This window comes from Nerophis lumbriciformis, linkage group LG25 (assembly GCF_033978685.3).
Source record: "Nerophis lumbriciformis linkage group LG25, RoL_Nlum_v2.1, whole genome shotgun sequence".
In the NCBI taxonomy this organism is placed as follows: Eukaryota; Metazoa; Chordata; class Actinopteri; order Syngnathiformes; family Syngnathidae; genus Nerophis; species Nerophis lumbriciformis.
In genome coordinates this window covers 1,086,432-1,106,504 of record NC_084572.2, presented here as the reverse complement: position 1 = coordinate 1,106,504, position 20,073 = coordinate 1,086,432, and the positions used below count along the sequence as shown (strand labels likewise).

General features: G+C 38.1%; 1 protein-coding gene across 1 annotated transcript in view; it reads right to left on the bottom strand.

Annotated features, from left to right (window-relative positions):
- The window catches only part of LOC133621496 (liprin-beta-1-like), a 91,443-nt gene that overhangs the window by 20,108 nt on the left and 51,262 nt on the right, over positions 1-20,073 (bottom strand). Inside the window, exons 13-19 of the mRNA XM_061983547.1 lie at positions 12,754-12,790; positions 8,029-8,173; positions 7,866-7,965; positions 4,318-4,440; positions 4,103-4,253; positions 3,942-4,050; positions 3,790-3,878 (exon numbers count right to left, since the gene is read on the bottom strand). Coding sequence (XP_061839531.1) covers positions 3,790-3,878; positions 3,942-4,050; positions 4,103-4,253; positions 4,318-4,440; positions 7,866-7,965; positions 8,029-8,173; positions 12,754-12,790 — 754 coding nt within the window. The remainder of the gene's footprint in view (positions 1-3,789; positions 3,879-3,941; positions 4,051-4,102; positions 4,254-4,317; positions 4,441-7,865; positions 7,966-8,028; positions 8,174-12,753; positions 12,791-20,073) is intronic.

Sequence of the window (20,073 nt, the reverse complement as noted above, 5' to 3'; positions counted from 1 at the left end):
CCATTTTGCAGCACATCAACCTTTTCACAATTAAAACTATTTTCCTGCATAGTTGACATTTTCACAATAAAATGTCTAATCTTGCACATTTGACTGTTTCACTATAAAATGTATTTTCCTACACATTCTACCTTTTCAAAATAAAACAATTTCCAGCACATGGAAGCTTTTCACAACAAAATGGCTTTACCTGCACATTTCACTTTTCGTAATAAAACAATGACCTGCACATCCTACCTTTTCACAATAAAACCTTTTCCTGTACATTTGACTTTTTCACATTAAAACATATTTTCCTGCACATCTTACGTTTTTCACAATAACATTTATTTTCCTACACATACAACCCTTTCAAAATAAAACAAATTCCAGCACATGCAAACCTTTTCACAACAAAATGGCTTTCCCTGCACATTTCCCTTTTCGTAATAGAACATATTTACCTGCACATACAACCTTTTCACAATAAAACCTATTTTCCTGTACATTTGACCTTTTCACAATAAAACTTATTTTCCTGTACATTTGACCTTTTCACAATAAAACCTCTTTTCCTGTACATTTGACCTTTTCACAATAAAACCTCTTTTCCTGCATATTTGACCTTTTCACATTAAAAACTTATTTTCCTGCACATCTGACCTTTTTTTTTCAAAATAAAACCCATTTTGCAGCACATCAACCTTTTCACAATTAAAACTATTTTCCTGCATAGTTGACATTTTCACAATAAAATGTCTAATCTTGCACATTTGACTGTTTCACTATAAAATGTATTTTCCTACACATTCTACCTTTTCAAAATAAAACAATTTCCAGCACATGGAAGCTTTTCACAACAAAATGGCTTTACCTGCACATTTCACTTTTCGTAATAAAACAATGACCTGCACATCCTACCTTTTCACAATAAAACCTTTTCCTGTACATTTGACTTTTTCACATTAAAACATATTTTCCTGCACATCTTACGTTTTTCACAATAACATTTATTTTCCTACACATACAACCCTTTCAAAATAAAACAAATTCCAGCACATGCAAACCTTTTCACAACAAAATGGCTTTCCCTGCACATTTCCCTTTTCGTAATAGAACATATTTACCTGCACATACAACCTTTTCACAATAAAACCTATTTTCCTGTACATTTGACCTTTTCACAATAAAACTTATTTTCCTGTACATTTGACCTTTTCACAATAAAACCTCTTTTCCTGTACATTTGACCTTTTCACAATAAAACCTCTTTTCCTGCATATTTGACCTTTTCACATTAAAAACTTATTTTCCTGCACATCTGACCTTTTTTTTTCAAAATAAAACCCATTTTGCAGCACATCAACCTTTTCACAATTAAAACTATTTTCCTGCATAGTTGACATTTTCACAATAAAATGTCTAATCTTGCACATTTGACTGTTTCACTATAAAATGTATTTTCCTACACATTCTACCTTTTCAAAATAAAACAATTTCCAGCACATGGAAGCTTTTCACAACAAAATGGCTTTACCTGCACATTTCACTTTTCGTAATAAAACAATGACCTGCACATCCTACCTTTTCACAATAAAACCTTTTCCTGTACATTTGACTTTTTCACATTAAAACATATTTTCCTGCACATCTTACGTTTTTCACAATAACATTTATTTTCCTACACATACAACCCTTTCAAAATAAAACAAATTCCAGCACATGCAAACCTTTTCACAACAAAATGGCTTTCCCTGCACATTTCCCTTTTCGTAATAGAACATATTTACCTGCACATACAACCTTTTCACAATAAAACCTATTTTCCTGTACATTTGACCTTTTCACAATAAAACTTATTTTCCTGTACATTTGACCTTTTCACAATACAACCTCTTTTCCTGTACATTTGACCTTTTCACAATACAACCTCTTTTCCTGCATATTTGACCTTTTCACATTAAAAACTTATTTTCCTGCACATCTGACCTTTTTTTTTCAAAATAAAACCCATTTTGCAGCACATGAACCTTTTCACAATTAAAACTATTTTCCTGCATAGTTGACATTTTCACAATAAAATGTCAAATCTTGCACATTTGACTGTTTCACTATAAAATGTATTTTCCTACACATTCTACCTTTTCAAAATAAAACAATTTCCAGCACATGGAAGCTTTTCACAACAAAATGGCTTTACCTGCACATTTCACTTTTCGTAATAAAACAATGACCTGCACATCCTACCTTTTCACAATAAAACCTTTTCCTGTACATTTGACTTTTTCACATTAAAACATATTTTCCTGCACATCTTACGTTTTTCACAATAACATTTTTTTTTCTACTTATACAACCCTTTCAAAATAAAACAAATTCCAGCACATGCAAACCTTTTCACAACAAAATGGCTTTCCCTGCACATTTCCCTTTTCGTAATAGAACATATTTTCCTGTACATTTGACCTTTTCACAATAAAACCTATTTTCCTGTACATTTGACCTTTTCACAATAAAACCTATTTTCCTGTACATTTGACCTTTTCACAATAAAACCTCTTTTCATGCATATTTGACCTTTTCACATTAGAAAGTATTTTTCTGCGCATCCTACCTTTTCACAATAAAACCTATTTTCCTGTACATTTGACCTTTTCACAATAAAAGCTATTTTCCTGTACATTTGACCTTTTCACAATAAAACCTCTTTTCATGCATATTTGACCTTTTCACATTAGAAAGTATTTTTCTGTGCATCCTACCTTTTCACAATAAAACCTATTTTCCTGTACATTTGACCTTTTCACAATAAAACCTATTTTCCTGTACATTTGACCTTTTCACAATAAAACCTCTTTTCATGCATATTTGACCTTTCACATTAGAAAGTATTTTTCTGTGCATCCTACCTTTTCACAATAAAACCTATTTTCCTGTACATTTGACCTTTTCACAATAAAACCTATTTTCCTGTACATTTGACCTTTTCACAATAAAACCTCTTTTCATGCATATTTGACCTTTTCACATTAGAAAGTATTTTTCTGCGCATCCTACCTTTTCACAATAAAACCTATTTTCCTGTACATTTGACCTTTTCACAATAAAAGCTATTTTCCTGTACATTTGACCTTTTCACAATAAAACCTCTTTTCATGCATATTTGACCTTTTCACATTAGAAAGTATTTTTCTGTGCATCCTACCTTTTCACAATAAAACCTATTTTCCTGTACATTTGACCTTTTCACAATAAAACCTATTTTCCTGTACATTTGACCTTTTCACAATAAAACCTCTTTTCATGCATATTTGACCTTTTCACATTAGAAAGTATTTTTCTGTGCATCCTACCTTTTCACAATAAAACCTATTTTCCTGTACATTTGACCTTTTCACAATAAAACCTATTTTCCTGTACATTTGACCTTTTCACAATAAAACCTCTTTTCATGCATATTTGACCTTTTCACATTAGAAAGTATTTTTCTGCGCATCCTACCTTTTCACAATAAAACCTATTTTCCTGTACATTTGACCTTTTCACAATAAAACCTATTTTCCTGTACATTTGACCTTTTCACATTAAAACGTATTTTCCTGCACATCTGACCTTGTTACTATATAAAATCTTACTTCCTTCACAATAAAACCTATTTCCCTGCACACTCAACATTTAGAATTTCCTTGAGGGAACCTCCCCAAGGGATTAATAAAGTTCATATCTATCTATATTTTCACAATAAAACCTCTTTCTGAGGGTTTCGCTCCCTTTGTGCACATTTAGATTGAGATTGTTGTGTTTTCTCACCACCGTCATGCAGTCCAGCATCCTTCCGTCCACTCGGGCCTCGTCAAAGTGGCTTTTGTACTGCGGCAGGCCGATGTCGTCCAGCCAGCCTGAAACAGAGCCAGGCGTCAGTCTGACGTCCCGCCATGGTGCAGGTGTTGCCAGGTACTCACGGGTCACCCAGTTGTGGTCCAGTTGGCCTTTGAGGTGGTCCTGGGAGTCCAGAGCCTGCAGGGCCAGCCGGAGCTTCTTCCTGTGGAGCGGCTGCTTCATGCCGAGCTCCTGAGGAGGACCAGAGTCACACCGGGGCCAGTGAGGCACGAGAACCACATACCTTCTCCAGGTCGTGTTGGGACGCCCGCAGGAGGGTCTGTCCGGACCGGATCCAGTTGTGAGCCGGTGCAACGTACAAGCTGAGGCCTTGTTGGTGAAGCCACTCGCAGACGTGGTCTCTGGTCCAGCGCGAGAAGGGGACATCTGCAGCACTGGCAGGAAGTGGGACCCTCTCAGTTAGGACTTCAGCTTCTCGTCTGAACCTCTCCCACCTACTTGGTTTTGGATTCGCGGGACCAACCCAGACGGGGGCCGGCGGTGGCTCGGACGCCGCCTCGACTGAACTCCATCTCGTTAGCGTCGTCCAGGTTCAAGGAGGTGGAGTGGCTCCTCTTCAGCCTGAGGACCAGAGCCAAAACATCAAGGCAAGCTAGGATCGCCACACTAAACAAATGTTGGGTTCAAAAAGAACCCAACTGCTAGTTCAAAAAGGACACCCCTTATTTGAGTTATTTGATCTCAACATTTTGGCTTAATTTTTTTAACCCAACTTTCGCTTTGAATTATTTAACCAAAAATGTGAATTATTCTAACTCAATGTTGCTTTATTTATAACCCAACTATTGGGTTGAATTATTTAACCCAAAAGTTGAGTTATTCTAACTCAATGTTGGTTTATTTATAACCCAACTATTGGGTTGAATTATTTAACCCAAAAGTTGAGTTATTCTAACTCAATGTTGGTTGATTCATAACCCAACTAATGGGTTGAATGTATTTAACCCAAAAGTTGAGTTATTCTAACTCAATGTTGGTTTATTTATAACCCAAAAGTTGAGTTATTCTAACTCAATGTTGGTTGATTCATAACCCAACAAATGGGTTGAATTATTTAACCCAAAAGTTGAGTTATTCTAACTCAATGTTGGTTGATTCATAACCCAACTAATGGGTTGAATGTATTTAACCCAAAAGTTGAGTTATTCTAACTCAATGTTGGTTTATTTATAACCCAAAAGTTGAGTTATTCTAACTCAATGTTGGTTGATTCATAACCCAACAAATGGGTTGAATTATTTAACCCAAAAGTTGAGTTATTCTAACTCAATGTTGGTTGATTCATAACCCACTATTGGGTTGAATTATTTAACACAGAAGTTGAGTTATTCAAAGTCAATGTTGGTTGATTCATAACCCAACTAATGGGTTGAATTATTTAACCCAAAAGTTGAGTTATTCTAACTCAATGTTGGTTGATTCATAACCCAACTATTGGGTTGAATTATTTAACCCAAAAGTTGAGTTATTCTAACTCAATGTTGGTTGATTCATAACCCAACTAATGGGTTGAATTATTTAACCCAAAAGTTGAGTTATTCTAACTCAATGTTGGTTGATTCATAACCCAACTAATGAGTTGAGTGCATTTAACCCAAAAGTTGAGTTATGCTAACTCAATGTTGGTTGATTCATAACCCAACTATTGGGTGGAATTATTTAACCAAAAATTGTAGTTATTCTAACTCAATGTTGGTTGATTCATAACCCAACTATTGGGTTGAATTATTTAACCCAAAAGTTGAGTTATTCTAACTCAATGTTGGTTGATTCGTAACCCAACTAATGGGGTGAATTATTTAACCCAAAAGTTGAGTTATTCTAACTCAATGTAGGTTGATTCGTAACCCAACTATTGGGTTGAATATATTTAACTCAAAAGTTGAGTTATGCTAACTCAATGTTGGTTGATTCATAACCCAACTGAGTTGAGTGTATTTAACCCAAAAGTTGAGTTATGCTAACTCAATGTTGGTTCATTCATAACCCAACTTCTGGGTTGAATGTATTTAACCCAAAAGTTGAGTTATGCTAACTCAATGTTGGTTGATTCATAACCCAACTATTGGTTTGAATGTATTTAACCCAAAAGTTGAGTTATTCTAACTCAATGTTGGTTGATTCATAACCCAACTATCGGGTTGAATTATTGAACCCAAAAGTAAAGTTATTATAACTCAATGTTGGTTGATTCATAACCCAACTAATGGGTTGAACGTATATAAACACAAAAGTTGACTTATGCTAACTCAATGTTGGTTGATTCATAACCCAACTAATGGGTTGGATTATTTAACCCAAAAGTTGAGTTATGCTAACTCAATGTTGGTTGATTCATAACCCAACTTCTGGGTTGAATGTATTTAACACAAAAGTTGAGTTATGCTAACTCAATGTTGGTTGATTCATAACCCAACTTCTGGGTTGAATGTATTTAACACAAAAGTTGAGTTATTCTAACTCAATGTTGATTGATTCATAACCCAACTATTGGATTGAATTATTTAACCCAAAATTTGAGTTATTCTAACTCAATGTTGGTTGATTCATAACCCAACTAATGGGTTGAACGTATATAAACACAAAAGTTGACTTATGCTAACTCAATGTTGGTTGATTCATAACCCAACTATTGGATTGAATTATTTAACCCAAAAGTTGAGTTATTCTAACTCAATGTTGGTTGATTCATAACCCAACTAATGGGTTGAATGTATTCAACCCAAAAGTTGAGTTATGCTAACTCAATGTTGGTTGATTCATAACCCAACTAATGGGTTGAATTATTGAACCCAAAAGTTAAGTTATTATAACTCAATGTTGATTGATTCATAACCCAACTATTGGGTTGAATTATTTAACCCAAAAGTTGAGTTATTCTAACTCAATGTTGGTTGATTCGTAACCCAACTAATGGGTTGAATTATTTAACCCAAAAGTTGAGTTATTCTAACTCAATGTAGGTTGATTCGTAACCCAACTATTGGGTTGAATATATTTAACCCAAAAGTTGAGTTATGCTAACTCAATGTTGGTTGATTCATAACCCAACTTCTGGGTTGAATGTATTTATTAACACAAAAGTTGAGTTATGCTAACTCAATGTTGGTTGATTCATAACCCAACTATTGGGTTGAATTATTGAACCCAAAAGTTAAGTTATTCTAACTCAATGTTGATTGATTCATAACCCAACTATTGGGTTGAATTATTGAACCCAAAAGTTAAGTTATTATAACTCAATGTTGGTTGATTCATAACCCAACTATTGGGTTGAATTATTGAACCCAAAAGTTAAGTTATTATAACTCAATGTTGATTGATTCATAACCCAACTAATGGGTTGAATGTATTTAACACAAAAGTTGAGTTATGCTAACTCAATGTTGGTTGATTCATAACCCAACTAATGGGTTGAATCTATTTAATACAAAAGCTGAGTTCTGCTCACTACAATGTTGGGTTATTCCAAACCCAACTATTGGGTTGGGCAATTTAGCACTCCTTGACCCAATAGTTGGTTAAAAATGATACATTTTACTGCTGGTTTGTCCTACTGCTGATCAAAAATATATTTTTTCCATTCAAATATACTGAAAAGCAAGATATGAGTGACATTTTCTTACAAGAATTGCTGTGTATGGTCATAGTAATTCTATACAGCATGCTCAAATATTCTCATGTGTGATTGTAAATAATCTTAGTGAGATTAATCTTTAATAAAATTCTCTTCAAGAAAAAAGTACCTTTTTAATAAAAAAAAGCCTTTTACACAAAAATGGGTTACTCATTGAAAAACAACCCAAAAATGGTTCATAGTTTTGAAAACTGGGAAATGTAGTTCAAATAACTCCCTTATAACCCAAAAAATGGGTTGCTCTTCATAAAAATGAGTCCAAAATTGAACCCAACACTCGCAACTCATAAATTGGGTTGTCAAAATAACCCAGCATGTGTCAGCGTGCAGGACGCGGCGGACTCGGTACCTGCCCAAGAACTTCCTTAAGCCCTTGGACTTCTTCTTGGTCTCTGGTGGAGCCGCGGCCGCCAAGTCCAGGTGTTCTGCTCCTTTCCGCTGCGCCTCGGCTGCAACACACCTTCACCGCGTTAGTGCTGACGTTGCATGGAACAGGAGAAGGTTGGACTTGCCCAGGTTCAGGTTCGGGGTGCTCCTGGTCTGCTTGCCCCCGCGCAGCTTCAAGAAGCCGCGGCCAAACGACGCGCGGACCCTCTTGGTCCCGAAAGCGTTATCACTCGTGCCGTTTGAAGCAGAAGCTCCTGGTTTGGGTTTGGCCTTTGAGAGGAAGCCAATAAGACATCTCAACATGGGTGCAGTTTTACTTTCCTACCACTAGGGGTCAGACAAAGTCCAGCAGTGACAGAGTCGTGTACAAAGAGAGTATGGCCATCTCCTCAATGATTGGTCAAAAAGGTACTCACATGACTACAGAGCGCCATTACTGCTACTAACCTTGAGCTGATCCTATGTGTTTGTGATTCTTCCTCGTTAGTTTTTGCACTATTCCAAAAATGCCCTGTTGTGCAGCACAGAGCAGCTCCACCCGCGAGAATTGTGGAAGGTTTTTTTTACGTCGCTTTCCCCGCAATCCGGAAAGAAGACACGTTTGGGAAGTGAAGGAGAGGAAGTGGAGAGCCACCGACTACAAGGTCAAGTGCCAGGTAAACACACCACACACAGAAGGTAATACGAATAAAAACGGAAGAAATGAATACATTTAAGAGATGGTTTGACAAAAACAGACTCTTCGAATCTCAGTAAAACTAAAATAATGCAAATTCGTTAACAGCCCAAGAGAAAGTCAAATACAAATAAAAATAGACTGAGTAGACATTGTAAAAAAAACAACACATTTTTAGAGATAAAATTAACTTGAAATCTAATATAAAAAAATTAGGGTTACCACTATTCCTTTTTGACTGTACTTAAATGTATAATAGACTGTATTTATATTACTCACATGTGAATAATGCTTTATAATAGACTGTATTTATATTATTCACATGTGAATAATGCTGTATAATAGACTGTATTTATATTATTCACATGTGAATTATGCTGTATAATAGACTGTATTTATATTATTCACATGTGAATAATGCTGTATAATAGACAGTATTTATATTATTCACATGTGAATAATGCTGTATAACAGACTGTATTTATATTATTCACATGTGAATAATGCTGTATAATAGACAGTATTTATATTATTCACATGTGAATAATGCTGTATAACAGACTGTATTTATATTATTCACATGTGAATAATGCTGTATAATAGACTGTATTTATATTATTCACATGTGAATAATGCTGTATAATAGACTGTATTTATATTATTCACATGTGAATAATGCTGTATAATAGACTGTATTTACATTATTCACATGTGAATAATGCTGTGTAATAGACTATATTATTCACATGTGAATAATGCTGTATAATAGACTGTATTTATATTATTCACATGTGAATAATGCTGTATAATAGACTGTATTTATATTATTCACATTTGAATAATGCTGTATAATAGACTGTATTTATATTATTCACATGTGAATAATGCTGTATAATAGACTGTATTTATATTATTCCATGTGAATAATGCTGTATAATAGACTGTATCTATATTATTCTCATGTGAATAATGCTGTATAATAGACTGTATTTATATTATTCCCATGTGAATAATGCTGTATAATAGACTGTATTTATGTTATTCACATGTGAATAATGCTGTATAATAGACTGTATTTATATTATTCACATGTGAATAATGCTGTATAATAGACTGTATTTATATTATTCACATGTGAATAATGCTGTATAATAGACTGTATTTATATTATTCACATGTGAATAATGCTGTATAACAGACAGTATTTATATTATTCACATGTGAATAATGCTGTATAATAGACTGTATTTATGTTATTCACATGTAAAAAAATAAAAAAAAGTGTTTATTGTGAGCAAACTGTGGTGCTGAATTTCCCCCAGGGATCAATAAAGTACTTTCTATTCTATTCTATTCCATTCTACCAATACCAAAATGTATTTCGATACTTTTTTAAATAAAGGTGACCACACAAAAAATGGCATTTATCTTAGGGTACATGAAACATATATAACTTGTCTTTTAGTAGTAAGTAAACAAACAAAGACTCCTAATTAGTCGTATGCAGTAACATATTGTGTCATTTCTACACCTATTATTTTGTACACATTATTAAGGACAAGCTGTAAAATTTGATTATTAATCTACTTGTTCATTTACTGTTAATATCTGCTAACATGTTCTATCTACACTTCTGTTCAAATGTAATAATCACTTCTTCTTCTCTTCTTTGATACTTGACATTAGTTTTGGATGATACCACAAATCCAATACCAAGTAGTTACAGGATGATACATTGGTCATAATTTAAGTTCTCATGTGTCCAGGGACGTATTTCCTGAGTTTATGAATATATTATGAATTTTTTTTAAAAAGAAAAAAGATTTTGTGACGATAAAAATACCGATGTAATCATAGTGGTATTGACTTGATACACTATTGTACTTATGTGTCGCCATGGAGACGAGGATTAGTGATTTAGAAGTAGCTAAAACACTGCGGATGGACATTAGCCGCTAACTAGCTAGAAATGTCTTAAAGCACCTCTTCCTGAGGGTGTTTCAGTGTTATAACTTCACCTTTATCTTTACTTTTTAAGCCAAAATGCGATCGTTCCCCCTTTTCTGTCTACACACTGTGTCTGCTTGTAAGTACTCTGTGTGCGCGCTGCCGAACATGCTCCTCTGCTCGTAAAACCAGCAATATCATGACTGTAAAAAAAAAAAAATAAATGGCGAACCGGTGCTCTTCAAACAGAGTATAGTACCTTTTTGATTCATTAGTACCGCAATACTATACCGTATTTTCCGCACTATAAGGCGCACCTAAAAACCACAAATTTTCTCAAAAGCTGACAGTGCGCCTTATAACCCGGTGCGCTTTATATATGGATTAATATTAAGATTCATTTTCATAAAGTTTCGGTCTCGCAACTTCGGTAAACAGCCGCCATCTTTTTTCCCGGTAGAACAGGAAGCGCTTCTTCTTCTAAGCAAGCAACCGCCAATGTAAGCACCCGCCCCCATAGAACAGGAAGCGCTTCTTCTTCTACTGTAAGCAACCACCCGCCCGCGTAGAAGAAGAAAAAGCGCACGGATATTATCATTTCCTTTGTGTGTTTACATCTGTAAAGACCACAAAATGGCTCCTACAAAGCGACAGGGATCCGGTTCATGAAAAGACGCAATCTCTCCATCCGCACACGGATTACTATTTCACAGCAACTGATATTCCTGTGAACCGCACTGTGGATACAACGGGAGCACGTACGGTGAATATTCGCACCACAGGGAATGAGAAGTCATCCTTCACTGTGGTTCTAGCTTGCCATGCTAATGGCCAGAAACTTCCACCCATGGTGATATTCAAAAGGAAGACCTTGTCAAAAGAGACCTTTCCAGCCGGCGTCATCATAAAAGCTAACTCGAAGGGATGGATGAAGAAAAGATGAGCGAGTGGTTAAGGTAAGTTTAAGTTTACGCGAAGAGGCCGGGTGGCTTTTTTCACGCAGCTCCGTCCATGTTGATATACGACTCCATGCGCGCCCACATCACGCTGGTTTTAATATATTATTAAAGTTTGACTGACCTATTTGACTGTTTTTTTGACATTCCTTTAGTGCAGTTAGATGCGGCTTACAACACGGGGCGGCTTATAGGTGGACAAAGTTTTGAAATATGCCGTTCATTGAAGGCGCGGCTTTTAACCCAGGGCGCCTTATGGTGCGGAAAATACGGTACTAGTACCGGTATACTGTACAACCCTAAATACAACATAAAGAAATAAGTTAATGAATACAGCAAAATAGGTTCTGGATAAAAAATCTCTGCATATTCTCTACTTCTCGCCAGTGTTACCATATCTGAGTTGTTGTGCAGAAATATGAGGAAAAGTCATAAATTGTCTGTGAGTGTTGGTCCAAAGCTAAAGATTTGAGCAAAAATGAGGGTAAAAAGTAATTTTTTTGGGTCGTTTTGTGTATTTTTTTAATGTTTCTTGCTCCGCCATGTGCGTGTTAGAGTGCCTGCTGGTCACCAAACACCGCAGGAATGGAGCAAAATTCTACTTTTAATAAATAAAAGCCTGTTTTATTGTAAGTTTACGAGCTGGAATATGTTCAGAACTATATACTATATTATTGTGATTTGTTTTGTGAGAAAAACTAACGTCAAAACGGCCGTAACACAAGCTTCCAGGCACATCTTTGGTAGCAAAGATGGCGCCTTTTGTTTATTTATTTATTTTTTTGGAGAAACTAATAACCTTTATTTTTTATTGTACATAAACATGTTCAGAACAAAAGGCAAGGCACTTTCAACATAATTGTCAACATTCACCAGGTTGAGCAGTTATTGTCTTTAACAAAACATGTCAGGGAAGGAAAATTAAAAGTAAATACAAACAGAATGCTAACATAAATATAAAATTAAACGAATAAAAAATCCTCTGTACCGAGGATGTCGTTGTGACACTTGTGATTTAGGGCTATATAAATAAACATTGATTGATTGATTGATAAGATACAAAATACAAAAAAAGCACATGTAAATCACTTTAAATTTCTCCAAAAATATATTAATTTAAGGGCTTTTGTACTGTTAACCCTTTTCTAAGATTTAATTGATCATTTGATGCATATATATATATATATATATATATTTTTTTTCGTCTTTCGTTTAGTTGTCCATACTCCCTTTGTACAAGCAGTGACGTCACAGAGAAAAGCTGTTCTTACCTGCACATTGCAGCTGTCTGTGGCGCCATCTGGTGGTCTGAAATGACAGCTACAGTCACATTTGGACTTCAGCAGAATACAGTAAATCCTACAGTTATGTTCTAGGTCACGTTCCAAGAATGGCGAAAAAGCCACAAATAATGGACACAACCATAATAAAATGAGTACTTTTAGAACACTTCACCTCACAAAACACATTTTGACACATTTGACCAAACTTTTTCCAGATACGGAAGTATCAAAAGGACACACTGATACTTTTTTATATTTCATTTCATTTTGTAAAATGACTAAAAAACATTGTGCATAAAGGCAAATCTTTCTGATGATATTCCGTATAAGTATCAACATTATATACAGGTAAAAGCCAGTAAATTAGAATATTTTGAAAAACTTGATTTATTTCAGTAATTGCATTCAAAAGGTGTAACTTGTACATTATATTTATTCATTGCACACAGACTGATGCATTCAAATGTTTATTTCATTTAATTTTGATGATTTGAAGTGGCAACAAATGAAAATCCAAAATTCCGTGTGTCACAAAATTAGAATATTACTTAAGGCTAATACAAAAAAGGGATTTTTAGAAATGTTGGCCAACTGAAAAGTATGAAAATGAAAAATATGAGCATGTACAATACTCAATACTTGGTTGGAGCTCCTTTTGCCTCAATTACTGCGTTAATGCGGCGTGGCATGGAGTCGATGAGTTTCTGGCACTGCTCAGGTGTTATGAGAGCCCAGGTTGCTCTGATAGTGGCCTTCAACTCTTCTGCGTTTTTGGGTCTGGCATTCTGCATCTTCCTTTTCACAATACCCCACAGATTTTCTATGGGGCTAAGGTCAGGGGAGTTGGCGGGCCAATTTAGAACAGAAATACCATGGTCCGTAAACCAGGCACGGGTAGATTTTGCGCTGTGTGCAGGCGCCAAGTCCTGTTGGAACTTGAAATCTCCATCTCCATAGAGCAGGTCAGCAGCAGGAAGCATGAAGTGCTCTAAAACTTGCTGGTAGACGGCTGCGTTGACCCTGGATCTCAGGAAACAGAGTGGACCGACACCAGCAGATGACATGGCACCCCAAACCATCACTGATGGTGGAAACATTACACTAGACTTCAGGCAACGTGGATCCTGTGCCTCTCCTGTCTTCCTCCAGACTCTGGGACCTCCATTTCCAAAGGAAATGCAAAATTTGCATGGTTGGGTGATGGTTTGGGGTGCCATGTCATCTGCTGGTGTCGGTCCACTCTGTTTCCTGAGATCCAGGGTCAACGCAGCCGTCTACCAGCAAGTTTTAGAGCACTTCATGCTTCCTGCTGCTGACCTGCTCTATGGAGATGGAGATTTCAAGTTCCAACAGGACTTGGCGCCTGCACACAGCGCAAAATCTACCCGTGCCTGGTTTACAGACCATGGTATTTCTGTACAAGTTACACCTTTTGAATGCAATTACTGAAATAAATCAAGTTTTTCAAAATATTCTAATTTACTGGCTTTTACCTGTATATATATATTTTTTAAAGTATTTCTGCTTTATTTTCCCGTTTGCTGTCTTTTGTTGTTACTTGTACAACATGACCTAAGAAGCAAAGACAGCATAGAGTTTACAATTTTGTACATTTACAAAGTCTTGTCAAAGTGTCTTCCTGCTGGAAAATGTTGAGTAAATTGACTCGTGAGACAGCGCCCTCTGTTGGCTTTATAGCCGCACTCTTTTCCTTCTGACCATAGCGCCATCTAACACTTATTATTTAAGCTACAATCTTTTTTTTTTTTTTTTTTTTTTTAACAGTTGGTTGTCCAAACTTTTTCCACCAAGAACCACACACATAAAGGTCAAAGCATGCGGTCGTCAATTTGATATTTTAAATTTTTGTAAAAAATAATGCTAAAAAAGGGCGTTAAAACTATTAAGTAATCCGATTAAATATTGCATTAATCGCGCATGAATGCAGATTAATCACACTGTTTATTTTGACTGTACATTTCACTTCCAAACACAGCCTGAAACAACTTTAGATAAAACTCTTACCAATTACATGCATTCAAGTACAAACCCCCAAAAGCAGTGAAGTTGTCACGTTGTGTAAATGGTAAATAAAAACAGAATACAACAAATCCTTTTCAACTTATATTCAATTGAATAGACTGCAAAGACAAGATATGTCATGTTCACACTGACAAACTTTGTTATTGTTTGCAAATATTAGCTCATTTGGAATTTGATGCCTGCAACATGTTTCAAAAAAGCTGGCAGAAGTGGCAAAAAAGACTGAGAAAGTTGAGGAATGCTCATCAAACACTTATTTGGAACATCCCACAGGTGAACAGGCTAATTGGGAACAGGTGGGTGCCATGATTGGGTATAAAAGTGGATTCCATGAAATGCTCAGTCATTCACAAACAAGGATGGGGCGAGGGTCACCACTTTGTCAACAAATGCCTGAGCAAATTGTTTAAGAACAACATTTCTCAACCAGATATTGCTGGGAATTTAGGGATTTCACCATCTACGCTCTGTAATATCATCAAAAGGTTCAAGGAATCTGGAGAAATCACTGCACGTAAGCGACATTACGGACCTTCGATCCCTCAGGCGGTACTGCATCAAAAAGCGACGTCAGTGTGTTAAGGATATCACCACATGGGCTCAGGAACGCTTCAGAAAACCACTTTCAGTAACTACAGTTCGTTGCTACATCTGTAAGTGTAAGTTAAAACTCTACTGTGCAAAGCGAAAGCCATTTATCAACAACACCCGGAAACGCCGCCGGCTTCGCTGGGCCCCGAGCTCATCTAAGATGGACTGATGCAAAGTGGAAAAGTGTTCTGTGGTCTGACGAGTCCACATTTCAAATTGTTTTTGGAATATGTGGACGTCGTGTCCTCCGGACCAAAGAGGAAAAGAACCAACCGGATTGTTATAGGCGCAAAGTGTAAAAGGCAGCATCTGTGATGGTATGGGGGTGTATTAGTGCCCAAGACATGGGTAACTTACACATCTGTGAAGGCACCATTAATGCTGAAAGGTACATACAGGTTTTGGAGCAACATATGCTGTCATTCAAGCAACGTTACCATGGACGCCCCTGCTTATTTTAGCAATATAATGCCAAGCCACGTGTTACATCAACGTGGCTTCATAGTAAAAGAGTGCGGGTACTAGACTGGCCTGCCTGTAGTCCAGACCTGTCTCCCATTGAAAATGTGTGGCGCATTATGAAGCCTAAAATAGCAGAAGGGAGACCCCCGGACTGTTGAACAACTTAAGCTGTACATCAAGCAAGAATGGGAAAGAATTCCACTTCAAAAATGTGTCTCCTCAGTTCCCAAACGTTTACTGAGTGTTGTTAAAAGGAAAGGCCATGTAACACAGTGGTAAAAATGCCCCTGTGACAACTTTTTTGCAATGTGTTAGACATTAAATTCTAAGTTCATGATTATTTGCAAAAAAAATATACGTTTCTCATTCAATATGGAATATTAAATATCTTGTCTTTGCAGTCTATTCAATTGAATATAAGTTGGAAACGATTTGCAAATCATTGTATTGAGGGACAAGCGGTAGGAAATGGATGGATGGATGTATTCTCTTTTTATTCACGAATTAAACAAGGTGCCAACTTCACTGGTTCTGGGCTTTGTAAAACATTTAAAAATGCTCCTCTATATAGAACCCCTTGCTCTTTGGCTGCGCGCTGAGGCGGCCTTTAAAGGTATCACCCGGTCGGACACGTTGCACAAAGTCTCGCTTGACGCGGATGACCTGCTCCTGTACATCTCGGACCCTGCTAGCTCACTCCTGGTAATATTTGACATTTTGGAGCGGTTTGGCACACACTCTGGTTACAAACTTAACTACCAAAAAAGTGAGCTGTTTTTGATTAATTCCTTAGCTAAACAGTCACCACGATCTCTAGCGGCATTCAAATGGGCACATGACGGGATTCATTACTTGGGGATCCTTATTACTCCGGCTATGTCTGATATGCTCCGGGCAAATTTTTTACCTCTAATTGAAAAAATGGAGAAGAACTTTGCCCGCTGGTCTGTTTTACCATTATCTCTCGCTGGCCGGATCAATCTGATCAAGATGATCACTCTGCCTAAATTCCTTTACCTTTTTCAACATATCCCCATATTTATTACTAAATCATTTTTCGATAAATTACCGTATTTTCCGCACTATTAGCCGCACCTAAAAACCACAAATTTACTCAAAAGCTGACAGTGCGGCTTATAACCCGGTGCGCTTTATATATGGATTAATATTAAGATTCATTTTCATAAAGTTTCGGTCTCGCAACTACGGTAAACAGCCGCCATCTTTTTTCCCCGTAGAAGAGGAAGTGCTTCTTCTTCTACGCAAGCAACCGCCAAGGTAAGCACCCGCCCCCATAGAACAGGAAGCGCTTCTTCTTCTACTGTAAGCAACCACCCGCCCGCGTAGAAGAAGAAGAAGAAGCGCGCGGATATTACGTTTCATTTCCTTTGTGTGTTTACATCTGTAAAGACCACAAAATGGCTCCTACTAAGCGACAGGTTTCCGGTTCATGAAAAGACGCAATCTCTCCATCCGCACACGGACTACTATTTCACAGCAACTGCCTAAAGACTTTCAAGAAAAGCTGGCTACTTTCCGTGCATATTGTAAAAACAAGATAGCTGAAAAAAAGATCCGGCCAGAGAACATTATCAACATGGACGAGGTTCCACTGACTTTTGATATTCCTGTGAACCGCACTGTGGATACAACGGGAGCACGTACGGTGAATATTCGCACCACAGGGAATGAGAAGTCATCCTTCACTGTGGTTCTAGCTTGCCATGCTAATGGCCAGAAACTTCCACCCATGGTGATATTCAAAAGGAAGACCTTGCCAAAAGAGACCTTTCCAGCCGGCGTCATCATAAAAGCTAACTCGAAGGGATGGATGAAGAAAAGATGAGCGAGTGGTTAAGGTAAGTTTACGCGAAGAGGCCGGGTGGCTTTTTTCACGCAGCTCCGTCCATGTTGATATACGACTCCATGCGCGCCCACATCACGCTGGTTTTTAATATATTATTAAAGTTTGACTGACCTATCTGACTGTTTTTTTGACATTCCTTTAGCGCAGTTAGATGCGGCTTATAACACGGGGCGGCTTATAGGTGGACAAAGTTTTGAAATATGCCGTTCATTGAAGGCGCGGCTTATAACCCAGGGCGGCTTATGGTGCGGAAAATACGGTAGACAAATCAATATCTAAATTTTTATGGGGGGCCGGATTGGCTCGAATCCGCAAGTCTGTCCTACAATCTCCCAAATCTGAAGGAGGGCTTGCTCTCCCCAATTTCAGACAATACTATTGGGTGGCTAATGTACAGAAACTCCTATACTGGATGGATGGAGGCTCTCAGACCCTCCCGGCCTGGGTATCCCTTGAAACGGCAATCCCACACTCCTCATTACATTCTTGCTTATGCTCATCACTCCCTTTCCCATTTAAACTTGAAGGCGCAAATACCATCGTATCAATCTCCATTAAAATATGGAACCAGCTACGAAAACACTTGGGTTCTCAGGGCCCATCTATATTGACCCCGCTACTTAAAAACCAATTATTTAAACCTTCCCGTACTTTCAGGCGAGGGACTTCGTAAAGAAGCAGTTCCCACACTTTCCAAATCGTCCTCCGGAAACTCTTATAGATGCATTGTTATCTTTGAGCCCTAATCATAAAAAAATGTATCTCCGTGTTATATACCTCCTTAAGTTCAGTTGCTCCAAACTCTATATCAGTGATAAGAGCCTCGTGGGAGAGCGATCTTAATACCAACATATCCGATCAACACTGGAACTCGGCCCTGAAACTGGTTCACTCCTCCTCAATATGTGCCCGTCATAGTCTCATCCAATGCAAAGTAATCCATAAAATTCACTACACTAATTCAAAACTATCCAAAATCTACCCCACTGTTAGCAATACCTGCAATAGATGCAAACAATCTCCGGCTGATCATGTCCATATGTTCTGGTCCTGCTCTAAACTATGTTCCTTTTGAGAGGACATTTTTGACACAATCGGAAAAGCATACGGTCAAAACTTTCCTCCCAACCCATTATCAGCCATTTTTGGCGTATGCCCCGATAACATGTGCCCGGTACCACTAAAACGCGCTGTTGCTTTTACGACCTTGCTGGCCAGGCGATTGATCTTGTTTAATTGGAAGCTGACTCGCCCTCCATCACACGGCCGTTGGATTAGAGAGGTTCTCTACAATCTAAAACTGGAAAAACTTAGGTTTTCGCTAAAAGGCTCGGTTCAAGCGTTTGAAAGCTCATGGAGTCCTTTTTTGTTGTATGTCAACTCTCTTGACTTATGCCCAGACGCAGATGAGGAATAATCTCCCTTTTATTTATTAGTATTATTTTATTCTATTTTTATTTTATTATATATTATTATTATTATCCATCCATCCATCCATCCATCTTCTTCCGCTTATCCGAGGTCGGGTCGCGGGGGCAGCAGCCTAAGCAGGGAAGCCCAGACTTCCCTCTCCCCAGCCACTTCGTCCAGCTCTTCCTGTGGGACCCCGAGGCGTTCCCAGGCCAGCCGGGAGACATGGTATTCCCAACGTGTCCTGGGTCTTCCCCGCGGCCTCCTACCGGTGGGACGTGCCCTAAACACCTCCCTAGGGAGGTGTTCGGGTGGCATCCTGACCAGATGCCCGAACCACCTCATCTGGCTCCTCTCCATGTGGAGGAGCAGCGGCTTTACTTTGAGCTCCCCCCGAATGACAGAGCTTCTCACCCTATCTCTAAGGGAGAGCCCCGCCACCCGGCGGAGGAAACTCATTTCAGCCGCTTGTACCCGTGATCTTGTCCTTTCGGTCATAACCCAAAGCTCATGACCATAGGTGAGGATGGGAACGTAGATTGACCGGTAAATTGAGAGCTTTGCCTTCCGGCTCAGCTCCTTCTTCACCACAACGGATCGATACAGCGTCCGCATTACTGAAGACGCCGCACCGATCCGCCTGTCGATCTCACGATCCACTCTTCCCCCACTCGTGAACAAGACTCCGAGGTACTTGAACTCCTCCACTTGGGGCAAGATCTCCTCCCCAACCCGGAGATGGCACTCCACCCTTTTCCGGGCGAGAACCATGGACTCGGACTTGGAGGTGCTGATTCTCATCCCAGTCGCTTCACACTCGGCTGCGAACCGATCCAGTGAGAGCTGAAGATCCTGGCCAGATGAAGCCATCAGGACCACATCATCTGCAAAAAGCAGAGACCTAATCCTGCAGCCACCAAACCAGATCCCCTCAA